This window comes from Mesocricetus auratus, unplaced genomic scaffold (assembly GCF_017639785.1).
Source record: "Mesocricetus auratus isolate SY011 unplaced genomic scaffold, BCM_Maur_2.0 Super-Scaffold_100676, whole genome shotgun sequence".
NCBI classification, from domain to species: Eukaryota; Metazoa; Chordata; class Mammalia; order Rodentia; family Cricetidae; genus Mesocricetus; species Mesocricetus auratus.
Genome location: NW_024429266.1, coordinates 21,234,484 through 21,253,335, shown reverse-complemented (window position 1 = coordinate 21,253,335; position 18,852 = coordinate 21,234,484). Strand labels below are relative to the sequence as shown.

The window sequence follows — 18,852 nt, the reverse complement described above, 5'->3', positions numbered from 1 at the left end:
TATCTTATCATTCATCTAGATATAGTCAGCATTCATACCTCAAAAGAGCAAAATAGCCAGGCAATGGTGGTGCCTTTAATCTTAGCACTTGGAGGCAAGGCAGGCAGATCTCTGTCAGTTTGAGGCCAGCCTGTTCTACAGAGTGAGTTCCAAGACAGCAGGGCTACAGAGAAATCCTGTTTTGAAAAAAAAAAAAGTAAAGTAGCCCTAAAGTCCTGTGTTCCCAGCAGCTGAGTCTGCCTTACTCAGAACTGTATCTTCAATATGCAGCCTAATGCTTAGTGCAAGCTGAACCAATTATATGATAAATGACAAAATGAGTAGTCAGATCTATGGCAGCTTTATTAGAAGGTAATCCCTTTCCAGCATTTAGCCCGAGCTGGGGGTCAGGGAAGGCAAGAGGAAGGAAGCACAGGGAGGGACATGTAGGAAAACAAACATGTGCGAGTAAGTCTTTCACGGGGACGAGGAACTGCCAGTGTGCATTAGTTTAGAGTCCAGTGTCATTATGGGAGTTAGGTGAGCCAGCATCAAAATCAAGGAGGTAGCATAGTGACAAGGACCATGAGGGCCAGGAGAGAACTAGAAACAGAATGCAACCAAGGCCGTGTGTTCTAAAGCTATTGGGGTGGTTTCTCGTGCTTCAAAGTTTCGTACATCTCTTGGTTCCGGGTGCTCAGGCCCTGGAGGAGAGTCAAAGGCTGATGAGGAGTTTGAGCTCATCACAGGGCCCCCACCCACATTACAGACCCCCATTTCTATCAAGGTCACTTTAAACCCCAACCTCTTTTTCTGACCCCCTAAGGTAAAGAGGTTCACTCACCGTGTAAACAGGATCTGATTTCTGTACAGATGGAAGAAACAAGGGTTAGAGTTCTACACCTTCTTCAGGCTCCCCTCCCGTCATCTTTCCCATCCGGGTCAAGGTTAGCATTAGCTTCCTTAAGCCAGGAGCACTCACATGATTGCTTATTTACCCATATGGCTACAAACACACCTCAGCACAACATACAAGTCTCATGTATTGTCACTCTTCTTGCTTCTTTCCTGTCCCGATATTTTATTTGTAGCTCAACTAGATAGCAGGGTGCTACCCACCCTGAGGTGAGGGACGGTACAGATTAATACCCAAAACACATGCCTTCCTAGAGGCCTCAAACCTAAGGCTAGTAACCCAGGAAGGTTGAGTGCATGAAGAAAACTGTTTACTCAAAGACTGGGAGACTCCATACCTCAGGGCTGGCTATAGCTGCCTTTCGGACCTGGATCTGGAATGAGGGAAAGGCAATCAGAAGGGAGAAGTTGGAGGCCCATCTCCTCCCCCTCTAAACCATGGAGAACCCCTTTGGTTCCCCTTCCTGCCAGCCTCCCATTTCTGGGTCCAGCTCTTAGACCATCCCACCTTACCTTGAGTCGGCAGTAGAGCAGGGTGAGGACAATACCATACAGAAACAGGATGGCATCCAGGATGTAGCAGAGCTGGGGCTCTCCCAGGGCAGCTGAAGGGATACAAGGTACCCATGGGACCCGGTGCACGAGGAAGGGGAAGGCTGTTGCTCAGATGAAGGGAAAGGGATCAGGGAGGTGGGATAGGGCCCTGTGGGGGTCCTTCTGAGGGAAGAAACTAACCCTGCCTTTAGACTGTCCTTTCTCTTACTTTCCTCTCTTCCCTCACAGACCATGGAAAGAACTGGATAGAAGCATGAAGAGTTCTGTTGTGGTAGGACTTGCGTTCACTGAGGGTTAGAGACTTCCCTGTCAGCCCTAGGACTCTCCTTTCAGTATTGTGGTTCCTCAGGCATCGTTGAACACTTCTTCTACCTCAAGGACCCATCAGAGTTTACTGGGCTGAGACAAAAACCTCAGCCCAGAGGGGGAGGGGAGAGAGAAACAGTGGCAAATTTCAGCAAAGAAACCACAAGAGTGTGTCTCTGTAAGTCCTGTGACCTGTGGCTGAGGGCTGGACAGGAAGGATGTGAGCTGGTGAAGGGAAGAAGGGCAATTACTCTATTATTGGTCATCTTCTCAGCCTCACTGCTTTTTGCCTCATGAGGCACTTAACTTTACCAAAACCCAACCAGACAAAACCCAAAGTGACAATGTTTCGAGGCTCTATGGAAACCATTGATTCAACACATAAAGCTGGATGGTGAGCACAGCTCAAAGGAATGACCACAAACTAAATCTAAAATACGGATTCTTCCTCCTGCTACTCTGCCCTGTCAATCATGCTAGGCCTCTAAGAGGGGAAGTTTGTGCAACTAAAAAAAAAATCACACAGAAGCTGAGAGTGTCAGGTCATGCCTATAATCCCAGCACTTGGGAGGCAGAGGCAAGAGTACTACCATGAGTTTGAGGCCAGTCTGCGCTATATAATGAGTTCCAGATCAGCCTAGGATATAGAGTTAGATCCTGACAGAATAAAAAATAAAATGTCAGTGGAACTCTAAGTTTGACACCAGGGCTACACAGAGAAACCAACAAACAAACAAAACAATTGGCAACGAACAACCCCTGCCCCCCCCCAAAAAAACCCAAGAAATGAAACTCCACAATCAACAAAGGACATAGGAACTGAATATGGTGGCCCCTCACAATCTCGTGAGGCTGAGGCAGAAGAGTGTGGATAGTGCCAGCCTGGACTACATGAGACCCTGCTTCAAATGATCGCACAGGAGCTCGGCTCCAGATTGCTCCCGCTTTATAAGCTTTATCAGGTGAACGCTAGCCTGCTGCTGGGACCTTGATTACTTTTGCCTTCATTTCTCATCTGATGTGCGAGTCTCTAAGAGTGGGCACCCTATGCTGCCCATCCTCCTACCAGTTAATGAAATGGTGTGGCCCTGTCCTCTTCCACACAAGTCAAGTTGCCAAGACTGGTAAAGTGCTTTTTAATCTACAACACTCCCACACAATATTGCATAAATCTCAAAACTACCTTGTGAAAGAAGCATCAACATCATTTTACGGATGATGAAAAACAGGTACTCAGAAATGCTTAGAAACGCTCAGAACCAGAGTTAAGCAACAGAAAAGAAACCCCAGTTTTTCTGCCTCCAAGCCCATGCTTTCCTTTGTGCTCCTCCTTCCCAGCCACTCTTTGGTTCCCTAGGGGTTTACGCCACCCTCTGTAAAGGCCAGCTCCCCACCAGTGCTCCCAACCAAGCTCCTTCCTTATAGGTACAGGCCCATAAGCACAGCACTTGGGAGGTGGAGGCAGGAGTATTAGGAAATCAGGGTTAGTCTCAGCTAAATAGGGAGTTTCTAGCTTAGCTTAGGCTACATAATATCCTGTATCCCCAAAACAAGATAATTGCCTCACATTGATAGAATGCAAAATAAGCAAAAGCTGAGGGGACTTCTGGGGCAGCCTAGAACCTGAGAGCCACTGGCTCTTAGGGCTGTTGCTTTTACTTCTCAGCTGATTGAGAACACAGGACTCTGCACCGTTGTCTACCATGTCAGCTGACAGAGTGCTATGGTCCTGATCAGCCCCAGAAAAGGTTTTTGTTTTTGTTTTTTGAGACAGGGTTTCTCTGTGTAGCTTTGACTAGCTCTGTAGACCAAACTGGCCTCAAACTCATAGAAATCCACCTGCCTCTGCCTCCCAAGTGCTGGAATTAAAGGCGTGTGCCACCACCGCCCAACTCATCCCCAGAAAAGGTATTCATGTCTGTTTTGACTCCCCTGCATTACTCCCAAGCTCACAGACAGGCCCTAGCCTAGCTAGAGGGCTTTGTATATAACTAGAGATCTCCTCCCCAGAGACCGAGAGCATCCCACGGTATTGCTGATCAAGAGGTGGAACTTTCCTAGACAAGCTCTTCATGCTGTAGTCTCCACCCCTGACAAGCTTGACTCTTCATACTGGTCCTGAAGTCAGTATTGAAGGTTAAGAAAAGGGCAATAAAGATGGAAATGGTGAGTGGTACCTGGGTGGGGGACCCAACAGGGCTAACTTCGGAGTCTGCCTCAGCTCTGTGCCCACGCGCCCAGCACCAGCCTCTTCCTCCATTCCCAATTCACGCCCTAGATTCCCACTCAAGAACAGCTAACATCCCCACCAAACCCTTTCACCCACCTGCTTGTTCGACCAAAAGGAGCAGGAGCAAGACCACGGCTGGAATCATCTTGGACAGGGGCTTCGGGGCTGGGAGGTGGCGATCAGACGCTCTGACAGAACTGCGCAGCTGTGCCCACGAACAGTTCCCTGACCACAGTTCCCCCCTTCCTGCCACGCCTTCCCCCCCACACTTTGGCCCCTTCCCCTTCCTGCACTACAGACCAGGCGGCTCCGGAAGGGCCAACTAGGGGAGCTGGACGATCTGACCTCTACGCCTCAGCCCTTTCAGGGACCAATCTCCTAACCCACAGAATGAACAGAATTTCACGCCTGGGAAAGGCTGTCTGTATCGGCCATGTTTAACAACCCCTCATCTATCGTTCAGACACAAGTCATATACATGTGGCAAACTGCCCCTTGAGATGCCCTTAGACCCCACCACAGCCCTTACCTTCCTTTCTGAAACTTTATTCACTTGAGTTTACCAGTTTGTATAGATGCTAAGAGGGTTTGGGCAGGAGGAACTGAGGGGAAAGGGGAAACGGGGAATGGAGAAGTGGAAAGGGCAAGAGTCAGAGGGGGTGGAGACTCAGCTGGGAAAATAGAACAGGGAAATACAAAGTGAAAGACAGTAAGACATCAAGAAAGACTCATTAGGCCGGGCGGTGGTGGCACTCGTCACTCGGGAGACAGAGGCAGGCGGATCTCTGTGAGTTCGAGAGCCAGCCTGGTCTACAGAGAGAGTTCCAGGACAGCCTCCAAAACAATACAGAGAAACCCTGTCTCGAAAAATCAAAAAAAGAAAAAAGAAAGACTCAATAGACGCTTGAGCGTAGGGGCCGCAAGGCGGCTAATTTATTATAATTTCTCTTTTTCTAGTACATGCACAGAAAGCCTGTACAGCTAAGTCAGCATGTTTGTTTACACACAGAGACACAGCCTCATTTCCTATGAAGGACAGGCCTTGCAGATGAAGCTGCCAGGCACAGGAGCTCAAAGGCTATGCCTTTGTTCATCGGTCTATTTCTCCAAATACAATATCCTGGGTACCTAGAAGGTTAGAGATGAAGTGTCATCGCCAGAGGGTCAGAGCACATGACTGTGTCCAAGACACAGATTATGCTGAACAGGGAGCATTTGGATTTGTTCCCAAACAGAATCCCAAACCCCTGCATAATAGGTCTCATACCTATGATGGCTACGACATCTGCCAACATGTGTCCCTTAGACATCTTGTCCAAACCAGCCTATGGGGATGGGGATAGCAACACGTTAATATAAGTTTACAGAGAAGAGCTCTTTAAAAATCTCATCCAAAGACAGGGTGTGATAGTATATACAGTTAAGTACAGCCCATGGGTGGGTGTTTGAGTTTGAAGTCAGCCTAGTCTAGAGAATTCTAAACAGTCAGAGCTATATAGTGAGACCCTACCTCAAAAATAAAGCAAAACAGAACACCATGACAACAAAAACCCCAAGCCAAAATCCTCATCCAAGCCAGGCACAGGAGCACATGTGTGTAATTCTAGCACTTGGGAGTCTAAGACAGGAGGGTCACCGAATCCCAAGGATGGTCCACACATAGTGAGCTCAAGGCTAGTTTAGGTTATGTAGCAAATTTCTGTTTCAACAAATAGAACAAGACAAAATCTCATCCAAGAGTTGGGTGTGGAGGTATATACCTGTAATCCCCGTGCCTGGAAAGCTAAAGCAGGAGACAGTAAGTTCAAGGCCAGCCTTAACTACATAGGGAGTTCTAGACAAGCCAGGACTGTATAGCAAAGTCCTATCTCAAAAAGCAAGGTGCTGGAGAGAGACAGCCTAGCTGCTGAGAGCATGTACTGCTCTTGCAGAGAACCTGAGATTGGCTCCTGAAACCAACAACAGGTAGTTCACAACTGCCTGTAACTCCAGCCCCAGGGTATCTGATGTCCTCTTTTGGCCTTGGAAGGCACCTGCACTCATGAAGCATACATACACACATATATAAATAAGCTGAAAATAAACAAAAACCCTCAAAGTCAGTAAATTATTAATGATTGCAGTTAGAACCATTGAGAGTGTCTTACCAGGTGGGCAAACCCAGGAGCCTTGATCTTGCACCGATAAGGACGGCTGCTGCCATCAGATACCAGGTACACCCCAAACTCTCCCTGTCCGAGGAAGAAAGTTGAACGCCCCATTAGTAGGGAGAGTGTTCTTCTCTTCTGGTTATCTTTATACCTTCTCTGGCACTAGTGAGGCGCACTCCATTCACTGTCTACCTCCACAGACTTCTCCTTCCCCTCCGCTCCTCACCTTAGGAGCTTCGATGGCAGTGTATGTGGCTCCTGGAGGAACTTGGTAGCCCTCGGTATACAGCTTGAAGTGATGAATTAGTGACTCCATGGAAGTCTGTGGGGAGGAAAAGGGAACATCAAGAAACCAGATCCAGACAGGGGTGGTGGTGCACGGCTTTAATCCCAGCACTGGGGAGACAGAGTCAGGCGGATCTCTGAGTTTGAGGCCAGCCTGGACTACAAAGTGAGTTCTAAGACAACCAGGGTTGTTATACTGAGAAACCCTGTCTTGAAAAAACAAAAAAATAAAAAATAAAGACAAGAAAAAGGAAAGAGGCAGATCCAAGCCCCCCCCCCAGATAACAATCTCTGCCCTTTGGAAGACAACAACCACATGTAAATCAGGAAGCACTGAAGACAGACTAAAAGACGAGTGTGGCAAAAGTTCAGTCAAAGTTAAACAGAAAGGCAGGATGTAATCTAGGGACGCTGGTCCTGTCCCATGCCCAGTCTCTCTCCTCTCCCTGCAGCTCACCTTCATCTCTGCTCGTTTAGGTGGAGACACTTTGGCATCATCAACCTTGATCTCCCCCGGAGGCATCTTGTTCAGACACTGCAAAATGATTCGCAGGGACTGGCGCATCTCCTCCACACGACATAGGTACCTCAAGTAGATGAGACGGACTTAGAACAGGAGAAAGCAGACAGAGTACACAGGGGTCTCATGATGTCCTTTGGGAGACCTCAAAGGTGTTAGGTAAACATTCCTGCTTCTCCTGGAACAATTTCTCTGCTTGCCTTGGTTGCCCATATACACCCTGTAGTATTTGGAGCCTATCATTGGTTCCTCCAAATCTTTTTTTTTTCTCAGAACATGTAGTTTTTCCCTTCCTACCCTCTTAAACACAGTTTGGACTACAAAGTAAGGAAGTCGAATGGAAAGGTAAACAAAGAGAACAGAAGTAAATGTTACTCAAGGTCAGTAAACAGGAGTGGATACTGAAGCTTAGACTCAAGTGGGAAGATCGCTGGGTCAGAGGATTCCAATCTCAATCACTAACAGGTTAATCCTTAACTTATGCTTCAGCTTTTTCAGCTGTTAAGTCAGGATGGCAGGATAAGGGCAAAAAACAAATGAATAGCATTGTTATTTGGTGTGTGTGTGTTGTGGGGAGAATACTAAGCACACCTCTTACCAAATTTAATAAATTTTACAGGCTCCTGCAGATACTAGGACACAGAGCAAAGAAGCCACTAAGGACAAAGAGCTGAGCAAACATTCGGGTCTTACCTGTCATAGCAGTCCCCTCGAGAACCAATAGGAACATCAAACTCGACCTGGTCATAGACATCATAGGGCTGGGTCTTCCGCAAGTCCCACTGGATGCCTGAGCCTCGGAGCATCACTCCACTGTAGGTATAAAGTGCATAAGGGCCACCCTCCTCAAAAATAGGAAGGGACACACAGGCTTCCTATCTCCTGCTCCCTCCCCTCCCCAACACTTTGGTTATGGAATACAAACTCAAGGTATGGAGAGAAGAATACCAAACATGCTTGAAACCAAGACACTGGGCTATAACTCTCCACAGTATCTACCAACCCCATAGAAAGAAGTTGTATTCTCCTACCTGAATCCATAGTTAAGGGCATCTTCTGCTGATATAACCCCAATATTGACTGTCCTATTTCGCCAGATCCTATTGTTGGTCAGCATCTATGGATGGAGAAATCCAGGGAGCTAATATTCTTCATGACAACCCTTTTGGGGGATAAAGATTTTTTTCCCCACTGACTTCTATCTTACCTCCTCCACCTCATCAATCCGAAGAGAAAAGTTCTTAGAAAACTCGTAAATGTCATCCATAAGCCCAAGAGGAAGGTCCTAGAAACCAAGTGGTGATTCTTGTTGCAGCACCCCTTTCCCATGGGGACAGAGCTCTGTTCCATAAGCCCATACTGCCCTCCAGTGGTCAAAGAGGAAAGAGGCCTGGGCCGGAAGTGTGGAGGCAGGAGAGCCACTCACCTGGTGCACTCCTCCTGGTCGGATATAAGCAGCATGCATCCGGGCTCCAGACACCCGCTCATAGAACTCAAACATCTAGATAGAACCCACTGGGAATTAGAAACAAAGTCCCTGGAAACCCAAGTCCTGCAACATGGTAGGTAGTCCACTGCCCTAACTCTGACTTCCTGCGGCTAGTCAGACGCCTCATGACACAGAATTCCTACAAATACAATCCAACAAAACGTTTCCATCTGTCTCCTTCCTGCCCTCTCTACTTCCTGCACTTCCTTCCCTGTTCCTATCCACACCTCCCTCGTATACCTTCTCTCTTTCTTCAAACATCCAAAAGAAAGGAGTCATGGCACCAATGTCCAGGGCATGTGTGGTCACAGCCATGATATGGTTCAAAATCCGCGTGATCTCTCCAAACAGCACTGTGAGTCGGAAAGAAGAAGTGATGGACGGGGCTCGTAGAGGCTTGCTAACAAATCTGGAGCTGACTCCCAAGTTGCCCTCTGACCTCCCCACACATGCCTTGACATATGCCATTTCACACACATCCACATGCATAACATACAAAATAAATATTTATATTGTGGGTGTGGCTTTTGTTTTTGTTTTTAAGAAAGAAAGACATAGGAGCCAAGGACTCATCCTGCAGATCAGTGTGGGTGGAATCTGGAATCTAAATATCAAAGCTGAGTTCAATGCACTTAAGTTGTTCTGTGCTCACAGCTGCCAGCAGAAAAAGAAGCAACCTACCTCGGATCCACTGTGCCCGGGGAGGAGGCTGGATGTTTAGCAGCTTCTCCACGGCTAGAGAATAGGCCTGTTCATTACACATCATGGACACATAGTCTAACCGGTCAAAGTATGGAAGGGCCTGTGAAAGGGAGGAATGCAGATCACATCTAACAGGCCCAGGAGTGCACCATCTGCGGCTGGAAACCTTCCCCTTGTCAGGTACTGGAAGTCGGTATTTAACCTTCAGAGTCTCAGGAGTCCCAGCAAAGCAAAACCAAAGCTCCCATGACAAGCTTATATAAAATTAGCATAAAATGTTTAAAAATTGGCTCTCTAAAATGATGAGAAGACCTTGGCTTGGGCAATTTCCATGGTGAAAATCCTCCCACCATGGTTCATTTTAAGCTATCAAATGTAATTGAATGTACCCTTGAGACACACGACACAGCATTATCCAGGATCTTTATAACACAGATCAAAAATCTTGTCTACATAGTGAGTTCCAGGATAGCCAGAGCTATATAGTGAGACCCTATCTCAAAAAACCAAAACAAAGCCAGGTGGCGGTGGTGGCACACGCCTTTAATCCCAGCATTCGGGAGGCAGAGGCAGGCGGATCTCTGTGAGTTCGAGGCCAGGCTGGACTGGCAGCCTCCAAAACAATACAGAGAAACCCTGTCTCCCAAAACCAAAACCAAAACAAACAAACAAAACAAAACAAATAAGCACACACATAATCTAATTTCTAATAATAACTCTCAGGCTGTTACAAGCCGGTATAAGTTGACTTCAGCCCTGTAACCTTCCTCAAAGAGTGCTCTGGACTTCTATGTCTTTTTCCTCTTAGTCCCTTAAAACTGAGACTTTGAAGGAGAAAAGCAATCAGTTTTATGTTGTTTTCCCCCAAAATGTCAAGAAGCAAAGTCCCAGCTGCCTACCAAGACAGTTCCAGCTTCCAGGAAGAAGGCGGAGTTAAAATGCTTCTCACTGGATAGTCTGTTCTGGTCCTGATGTCATTTGTGACGCAGGATGATGCTACACGGGTTAACCCATGAAAGTCTGAGCAGAAGCCACACTGCTTACTTAGGCTCCCTGGAGGAAGCACATTATAGTTACCAGGGCTGGGTCTAAGCCCTGATCCTGATTCCACTGTTCAGGGCCCTTTATTCATAACAATAAGGGGAAAAAAAAAAAGCCAACCAGACAGAAAAAAAATTTGGAATCGTATTCCAGATCCAAATCCTTCAAATTGGCCCTTCAACTATTTAGGTCACAAAGTTCTTCTAAACACTGCAAATTCTGTCACAAGCCTCCTCCGGTCACTCTGACTCATTGAGTGTTTTGAAAACAAATTTAAGAGAGTGGGAAGCCATGAGAATCAGCTGTTAATCCTGAAGACCTGATGTCTCATTCCTCTTTCTCAACCCCTAGGGACACTAGCTTTGACGCACTCATTTTGAGGAGGGAAACTGAGGCACTAAAGTAGTGATAAAAGGGCTAGGTAAGAATCAGACAGAGATAAAGTACTGACGCTGGAGGAACCCAAAAGACCCCTGCATCCTCTAACCCTGCTCCAAGTCCGGCCCAACAGTGATCGTGAAGTCTAATGTACTCGGTTATTTGCTCTTTACTCCTGGGAGCAAAGATAAAGTACTGACGCTGGAGGAACCCAAAAGACCCCTGCATCCTCTAACCCTGCTCCAAGTCCGGCCCAACAGTGACCGCCAAGTCTAATGTACTCGGTTATTTGCTCTTTACTCCTGGGAGCCGCCACCCAGTTCCCAAACAAACACAGGAGACTTTTTCTTACTTATGAATGCTTAGCCTGAATTTGGCTTATTTTCAGTCAGCTTTTCTCAATTTATCCCATCTATCTTTTGCCTCTGGGCTTTTATCTTTCTCTGTTCTCTATACCTTTTTCTCCTTCTCACTCCATGCCGGCTGTGTGGCTGGCTGGACTGCCACATCTTCCTCCCCTCCCTTCTTCCCAGATTTCTCCTCCTGTTTCCTCTCTCTCTGCCTGCCAGCCCCACTTAGCCCTCTCCTGCCTAGCTATTGGCTGTTCATCTCTTTATTAGATCAACCAGGTGTTTTAGACAGGCAAAGTTAACACAGAGTTAAACAAATACAACATAAAAGAATGCAACACATCTTTGTGCCATTAAACAAATATTTCACAACATAAACAAATGTAACACTTCTTAAAATAATATTCCACAACAGACTAACCCTAACTACCCTCCTGCCCTCCAGCTCCGGGGCAGCAAAACTACAGCTGAGACCCCATCATAGGCCCTGTTCACCTCCACACCTGCAGATAGGTCTTGTATTCAATGAGCTTTTCAGTGCCCCGGTGCAGGAGCCCGATGTGAGGGTCGCACTTCCGCACCATCTCTCCACTCAACTCCATCACCAGTCTCAGGACTCCATGGGCTGCTGGGTGCTGGGGCCCAAAGTTCAGCGTCACATTGGAGACCACTTTGTCCTTCAAAATGTCCACATCTGAGAAGTGGGAAATAGTTCAGAGCCAAATGGAAATTCCTTTGGGCATCCCCAAGAGACAGCAAGGAATTAGTTCTCGCTACCTATCTTCTGGCTGGCCATTCCACACCTTGTTAGAACTCTCATTCTGATATAACTAGGAAGCTGGCCCACAAGTGGGGAAAAGGAAGGGAAGGAAGATTTAAATTTCCCAATGAGAGGGATCATGAAGTCCACTTACAGCCCCTACAACAGTGGTTCTCAACCCCTTAGGATCTGAAAGACCCTTTCACAGGGGTCACTTAAGACCACTGGAAAACACAGATACTTACAATTCATAACTAGAAATATATATATATATATATATACACACACATATATATATATTTGTTGTTGTTGTTGTTTTTGAGACAGGGTTTCTCTGTATTGTTTTGGAGGCTGTCCTGGAACTCACTTTGTAGACCAGGCTGGCCTTGAACTCACAGAGATCCGCCTGCCTCTGCCTCCAGAGTGCTGGGATTAAAGGCATTCGCCACCAACGCCCAGCCACAACTAGAAATATTACAGTTATGAAGTAGTAACGAAAATAATTTTATGGTTGGGGGTCACCACACCAGGAACTGTATTAAAGGGTTGAACCATCATACTAGAACATCTTTTGTTGTTGTGTTGAGAATTAGTCCTAGGGCACTTATCCTAGGCAAGTGCTCTACCACCTCCTTTTAACTTTCAGACAGGAGCCCACTAGGTTACCCAAGATGGCCTTGAACACACTCAGTAGTCCAGAGTTGAAGGGGGTAACCTTGAAATTCTGATTCTCCTGTCCTCACTTCCTGAGTGTTGAGACAGTCTACAGTCACTTCTGGTGTATGCTATGCTGGGTATCAAACCCAGGACCTTGTGATTGCTAAGAAGGTACTCCATCAACTAAGCTACATTCCCAGTCCAAACAGCAGTTTCTTTCTTTCTTTTTGTTTCTGGAGACAGGGTTCTCTCTACAAAGTCCTGGCTGTTCTGGAACTCAGTATGTATATTAATCTGGTGCTGAACTCACAGAGATTTGCAGGTTCTGGAATTAAATGCATATGACACCATGCCTGTCCTCCACATGACAAGGCTGGTTTTTTGAAGATTTATTTATTTTGTGAGTGCTCTATCTGCATATACATCTTTATGTATTTGATCCCACTGTAGATGGTTGTAACACACCATACGGTTGCTGGGAATCGAACTCAGAACCTCTGGAAGAGCAGCCAGTGCTCTTAACCAGTGAGCCATCTCTCCAGGCCCCACATGACAGTTTTATTTTGTTTTGTTTTGTTTTTTCGAGACAGGGTTTCTCTGTATTGTTTTGGAGCCTGTCCTGGAACTCGCTTGGTAGACCAGGCTTGGTCTTGAACTCACAGAGATCCACCTGCCTCTGCCTCCCGAGTGCTGGGATTAAAGGCGTGCGCCGCCACCACCGCCCGGCCAAATGACAGTTTTTTACCCTCAAGAAACTTACACTTTGGGGCCAGGCAAGGCTAGTATAATCTCAGTAATCAGGATGTAGAGGCAAGCAGACCACTATGAGTTTGGGGCCACCTTGATTCACATAGTGAGCTCCAGACCAATCAAGGATGCATGGTGAGGGGCTGGAGAGATGGCCCAGAGGTTAAGAGCACTCACTGTTCTTCCAGAAGTCCTGAGTTCAATTTCCAGCAACCACATGGTGGCTCACAACCATCTGTAATGAGATCTGGTACCCTCTTCTGGCCTGCAGGGATACATGCAGACAGAACACTATATACATAATAAATAAATAAATCTGAAAAAAAAAAAAAGGATGCATGGTGAGACCTTATCTCAAAAAAAAAAAAGATAAAGAAAAAAGAAAAAGAAACTTATACTTTTGGGAAACAATTACATGTGAAACAAGTAGTAACAGAAGTCAAATTAGCTGTAGCTGATTTGGCTGTCAATTATTTAAAGATCACCATGAATGCAGCAGAATACTCCCTTACACTGTGTGAAGATGTATCACTGTGATTGGTTAAATACAGAGCTGAATTGGGGGCTGGAGAGATGGCCCAGTGGTTAAAGCACTGGCTAATAAAGAGCTGAATGGCCACGCCAGGCAGTGGTGGCCCACGCTTTTAATCCCAGCACTCGGGAGACAGAAGCAAGCGGATCTCTGTGAGTTTAAGGGCAGCCTGGTCTATAGAGTAAGTTCCAGGACAGGCTCCAATGTTACACAGAAAAACAAACAAAAACAAAAACAAAAGAGCTGAAGGTCAATAGCTAGGCAAGAAGAGGTTAAGCAGGACTTCTGGGGACAGAGAGGGTCTGGGGAGGAAAGGCAGGGTGGTCAGTCAGACAGAGAAAGCAGCATGAGGAGTAAGGAGAGATGAGGAAATGATCTACACAATAGAATGTAGGTTAAAAATAAATGGGTGAATTTAAGTTATAAGAGCTAGTGGGACAAGCCTAAACTAAGGCTAAGTGTTCAAAATTAGTAAGTCTCCATGTCGTTATTTGGGAGCTGGCTGATAAAAAGAAAGAGTTGTTACACACCAGGAGGTGGTGTTCCACGCCTTTAATCCCAGCACTTGGGAGGCAGAGGCAGGTGGATCTCTTGTAAGTTTGAGGCCAGCCTGGTCTACAAAGCTAGTAGGGAGTTAGTGATCAATTATTAATAATGCTAATAATATTTACATAGGACTAACAGGACTGGAGGCATAGCTCAGTGATTAAAAGCAATGGCTAATCTTCCAGAGTACCTGGGATGAATTTCCAATACCCACATATCTGTTCACAACTAGTAACTCCAGTTCCAGAAAATTTCAATGTCCTTTTCTGTCTTCCTTGGTCACAAAGAATGGACATGGTGGACAGAAATACATACAAAGGACTTACATATTCTAGGCCCCTAAAGGTTGCAGAACTTACATATGCCTGGCTTTTAATTGTTAACCTTGGATCAGGGTGGAGCCATTGACCAGGTGACAAAAATTAGCCTTTTTTAAGAAGGGAGGACCCAGGGAGATGAATAAAGACCCACAGAAAGCAGTAGGGAGGGCCTTAGAGACTTTGTGGTCTCCTTGATCTGGGATCTGTGGAGAGGGGCACTCTCTTGATCTGGGATCTGTGGAGAGGGGCACTCTCTTGATCTGGGATCTGTGGAGAGGGGCACTCTCTTGATCTGGGATCTGTGGAGAGGGGCACTCTCTTGATCTGGGATCTGTGGAGAGAGGCACTCTCTTGATCTGGGATCTGTGGAGAGGGGCACTCTCTTGATCTGGGATCTGTGGAGAGGGGCACTCTCTTGATCTGGGATCTGTGGAGAGGGGCACTCTCTTGCTGGGTCTCTAGTCAAAAAACGTCAGCTTGTTGCTTCTCGGCTTCTCTGATCATGCAGGTTTTCATCCCAATACCTACTCTGGAGTCTTTGTTGAAAAACAGAATAGAGTCTTTGTTAAAACCTATACTGCTGGGGGCTGGAGAGATGTCTCAGAGGTTAAGAGCACTGATTGCTCTTCCAGGGGTCCTGAGTTCAATTCCCAGCAACCACATGATGGCTCACAACTATCTACAATTCAATCTGGTGTCCTCTTCTGGCGTGTAGGCAGAACACTGTATATGTGATAAATAAATCTTTAAAAAAAAAAACACCTATACTGCTAGCTGGGCGGTGGTGGCACACGCCTTTGATCCCAGCAGGTGGATCTCTGTGAGTTTGAGACCAGTCTGGTTTACAAGAGCTAGTTCCAGGTCAGCTTTCAGCCTCCAAAGCCAGAGAAACCCCTACACTGTTGGCATTGCTCTAGACCGCAGCTAGATTGGCCAGCAGGGCATTGACTGTGGAGAGCTGTGTGGCTGTAGATGGTAGTTAAAATTATCAGTAGATTCAAGTGCAGCAGATAAGTTGACGAAAAAAAACCAACAGCAAGCATAGGATTATTAAGAAAAAAACAGACAGAGTAAGTGGGAGTCAGGAGAAGCTGGGCGTTGGTGGCGCACGCCTTTGATCCCACTTGGGAGGCAGAAGCAGGCAGATCTCTGTGAGTTCGAGACCAGCCTGGTCTACAGTGCAGGTTCCAGGACAGGCTCCAAAACAACACAGAGAAACCCTGCCTCGAAAAACCAAAAAAAAAAAAAGGGAGTCAGGATGGAGAGAGATGCACAAGAGAGAAGTAGGAGGGAGGGACATTCAGTTTGAGGAGTTTGGTCTGAGACGAGAAGGAAGGAGGCTTCTGGAACATCTGCTGAGAAGGAAGGTTAGATGAGTGCTTTCTCTGCCTCTCTGAGCTAGCAGACCTTCACCCCAGCATCTGGCTCCCGAGTCTTTATGGTAAAATCAAACGATTGAAATTTTGTTAAAAACAACAAAGGACACCAGGTGGTGGTGGTAGCAGGTGGGAAGTAGAGGCAGGCAGATCTCTGTGAGTTCGAGACCAGCCTGGTCTACAGAGAGTTCCGGTACAGTCAGGATAGGTACACAGAGAAACCTTGTCTCAAAAAACAAACAAAAAGGACAATCTTGGTACCACTAGGATCAAAAGGAAGAGTAAGTCCAGCACTTGGGAGGCTCAGGGAGCAAGATCTTAATTTTGAAGCCAGCCTGGCTAATACAGCAAGACCTTCTTTATTTCTTTTCTTTTCTTTCTTTCTTCCTTTTTTTAAAAAAATTTTATTTATTTTATGTATATGAGCATTGTGTGTGTGTGTGTGTGTGTGTGTGTGTGTGTGTGTGTGTGTGTGTAACACATGCATGCTTGATGCCCTTGGAGGACACAAAAGGGCATCAGATTCCCTGGAACTAGAGTTACAGATGGTTGTGAGCTGCCATGTGGGTGCTGGAAACTAAACTCAGGTCCTCTCCACGACCAGCAAGTGCCCTTAACCACCAAACCATATCTCCAGCACAAGACCCTGTTTCAAAACACAAAAAACAGCCGGGCAGTGGTGTGGTGCAAGCCTTTGATCCCAGCACTCGGGAGGCAGAGGCAGGTGGATCTCTGTGAGTTCAAGACCAGCCTGGTCTACAAGAGCAAGTTCCAGGACAGCCTCCAAAGCCACAGAGAAACCTTAGCTCGAAAAACAAAACAAAAAAATCAGCAAAACTTTGTGATGACTTGAGACAGCAGCTCTGAGCACTCACCATTAAATGGAGGGGGCTTCCAGTGGGCTGTCTCCTTGGAGGGGTACATGATAGCTCCTCCGAATTGCTGTGCCCATTCTATGTCTGGCTGCCATTGCCGGGCACCTCTAAGGAATTAAAGAGAGAGCTATACAAACAGCATAAAGAGTGTGCTTGCTTCCCCTGCTCCCATCCACTTTTTCTTTTTTATTTTAATCACAACATTTCTCCCTTCCCTGTTCTCCCTCCAAACCCTCCCCACTCTCCTTCAGATCCACGGACTTTTTTCACTAATTGTTATTGCATGCGTACATGTATTTGCATATGCATATATATTCCTAAATATCCTACACACCCTGTACTCCTCAATGCCACAGTGCAGTTTTGGACATACAAAGCTGGGATCCAAGCTCCTGCATGAATACTTGAGAACAGCAAGTATTTGTTCATGGTAAGATTACTGAGAGAGGGAGGAGAGACAGAAAGAGCAAACACACATACGCGGGCCAAAGAGGGAGAGCGAGGAACCGGGGGAAGAGGGATCTCCCTTCTTCGGATATGAGGGGAGGTACGCTCAAACCATTCATTTGAAGGGTAGTGTCTTTCACCTCACCTATTTCGCCTCTGACAAGGCAAATTCATCCCCCTCTCTCCCATCCTCCGCTACAGGAAGGACACTGCATCTAGGGACCTGAGAAATCTGGCCTGCGCAAGGAGGGTCACAGGCCTGGGTCACTCTTTCCTAAGGGATCACAGGGCCCTTGAAATGTCCTCAGGCTCGAGAAATCCTACTTTTGAGGAGAACGCATGCAGGAGTGGCTTCCTCCTCACCTGCTGGGCTGATTCGGCAGTCGGATCCCAGACCCGGGCCGCAGCACCTGGGTCCCGACGCCGCGGAGGCAGCACACAGCCCTCAGCGCCGCCATCTTTCCCGGGCTGCAGGCCGTAAGAAGGAGAACCGGGCGGAAGTGAATCCCGTGCGCCTCCTTGTGGGCTTCTCTTATATTGGCACAATGAGGCCACCATCTTGGAAGCTGGCAAGGCGATCAATTGTGAACGCGACAACATCCGGATTCCGCGTCTCCGCCTCACTTAGGCTTAAATAACTACCACTGCAGTCATCTTTAGTAAGGGCGTCCCTCCCATGGCTTTTCTAGGCGTTAGAGAAATTAACTGCTCTCTCCTGAGGCAACTCGGCTGTGAATCCCACCCCTCGCGCTGAGTCTTCTCCCTGCACTCGAATTTACCTTACAAACTGCCCTCCCACTGGGATCCCGTTGCACACACTCTGCATGCGTGTACCTTCACTATTGCTTTCCATCTTGGTCATCCTCCTGCGGTAGTCCTTCTTGCTTTCCGACTGAAGGCTCAAGTTTCGATAACGTTGTTTTCTTTACGGAACCTAAGAGTTAATTTCCAAATGTCCGAAATTGGGATTGTGGAAAGGACCTCAAGTGCAGTTGGGCAAATCTGAGAGCTCACCAAAACAAAAAGGAATAGAAGACCAAGACCACCAACACTGGTAGAGTCTGTGCAAGAGTATGGAGCCAGCTTTTTACAAATGGAGATCCTCTGTCAGTGCCCGTTATAGAATCACAGACTCAGGAAGCATTCTTTTTTTAAAGATTTATTTTATTATGTATATAATGCTCTGCGTGTAATCCTGCAGTACAGAAAGGGCCACCGGATCTTATTACAGAAGGTTGTGAGCCACCATGTGGTTGCTGGGAATTGAACTCAGGACCTCTGGAAGAACTCAGTGCTCTTAACCATCTGAGCCATCTCTCCAACCCTCAGGCAGCATTCTTAGAGATACCTGGTACCCCACCTCCATCAGGACACTCTCACCCTGCCAGAGTCTTCCTCAGAAATGCCTAATAACATAGAAATGTAATAACACCAGGGCCTAATTCTGTATGGACAAAGAGTTTTCCTGCCCTGGAGGCTGATTTTTGTCTCTCTCTCTCTCTCTCTCTCTCTCTTTTTTTTGTCTCTAAGCCCAGCTCCAGCTGGGCCACCCACTCTTTGAGGTTCTACAATTTTCTCATTGGAAAGAGGCCTCCCCCACATCTCCCCCAGACAGGGTCCCTGGGACACAGCCCACCAGCAGTGCATCTGGGTGGAGCAGACAGACCAGGGGAGTGGCACTGAGAATTCTTA

The 18,852-nt window shown here is 46.9% G+C and overlaps 2 protein-coding genes across 3 annotated transcripts; both read right to left on the bottom strand.

Moving 5' to 3' along the window:
* Positions 1–324: 324 nt before the first annotated feature.
* Fcer1g (Fc fragment of IgE receptor Ig) lies at positions 325–4,604 on the bottom strand. 2 transcript variants are annotated; one of them, XM_013126487.3, is made up of 6 exons: positions 4,515–4,604; positions 4,082–4,190; positions 1,408–1,499; positions 1,233–1,268; positions 824–844; positions 325–683 (listed from the first exon to the last, which is right to left on the bottom strand). In XM_013126487.3, the coding sequence occupies exons 2-6, from the start codon at positions 4,128–4,130 to the stop codon at positions 621–623; spliced, it is 261 nt and encodes an 86-aa protein (XP_012981941.1). In that variant the 5' UTR covers positions 4,131–4,190; positions 4,515–4,604; the 3' UTR covers positions 325–620. The 2 variants fall into 2 exon arrangements, with proteins under 2 accessions (XP_012981941.1, XP_040593412.1); XM_040737478.1 differs by lacking the exon at positions 4,515–4,604 and having other exon boundaries at positions 4,082–4,229.
* A 290-nt stretch (positions 4,605–4,894) lies between these two features.
* On the bottom strand, positions 4,895–17,679 carry Ndufs2 (NADH:ubiquinone oxidoreductase core subunit S2). Its single transcript, XM_040737477.1, has 14 exons — positions 17,524–17,679; positions 16,714–16,820; positions 11,404–11,594; positions 9,111–9,231; positions 8,670–8,782; positions 8,367–8,441; positions 8,148–8,225; positions 7,972–8,057; positions 7,634–7,753; positions 6,878–7,007; positions 6,362–6,457; positions 6,133–6,216; positions 5,253–5,310; positions 4,895–5,113 (listed from the first exon to the last, which is right to left on the bottom strand). Exons 1-14 carry the CDS (start codon positions 17,616–17,618, stop codon positions 5,076–5,078), a joined length of 1,392 nt encoding a protein of 463 aa, XP_040593411.1. The 5' UTR covers positions 17,619–17,679; the 3' UTR covers positions 4,895–5,075.
* Between the last annotated feature and the right edge of the window lie 1,173 nt (positions 17,680–18,852).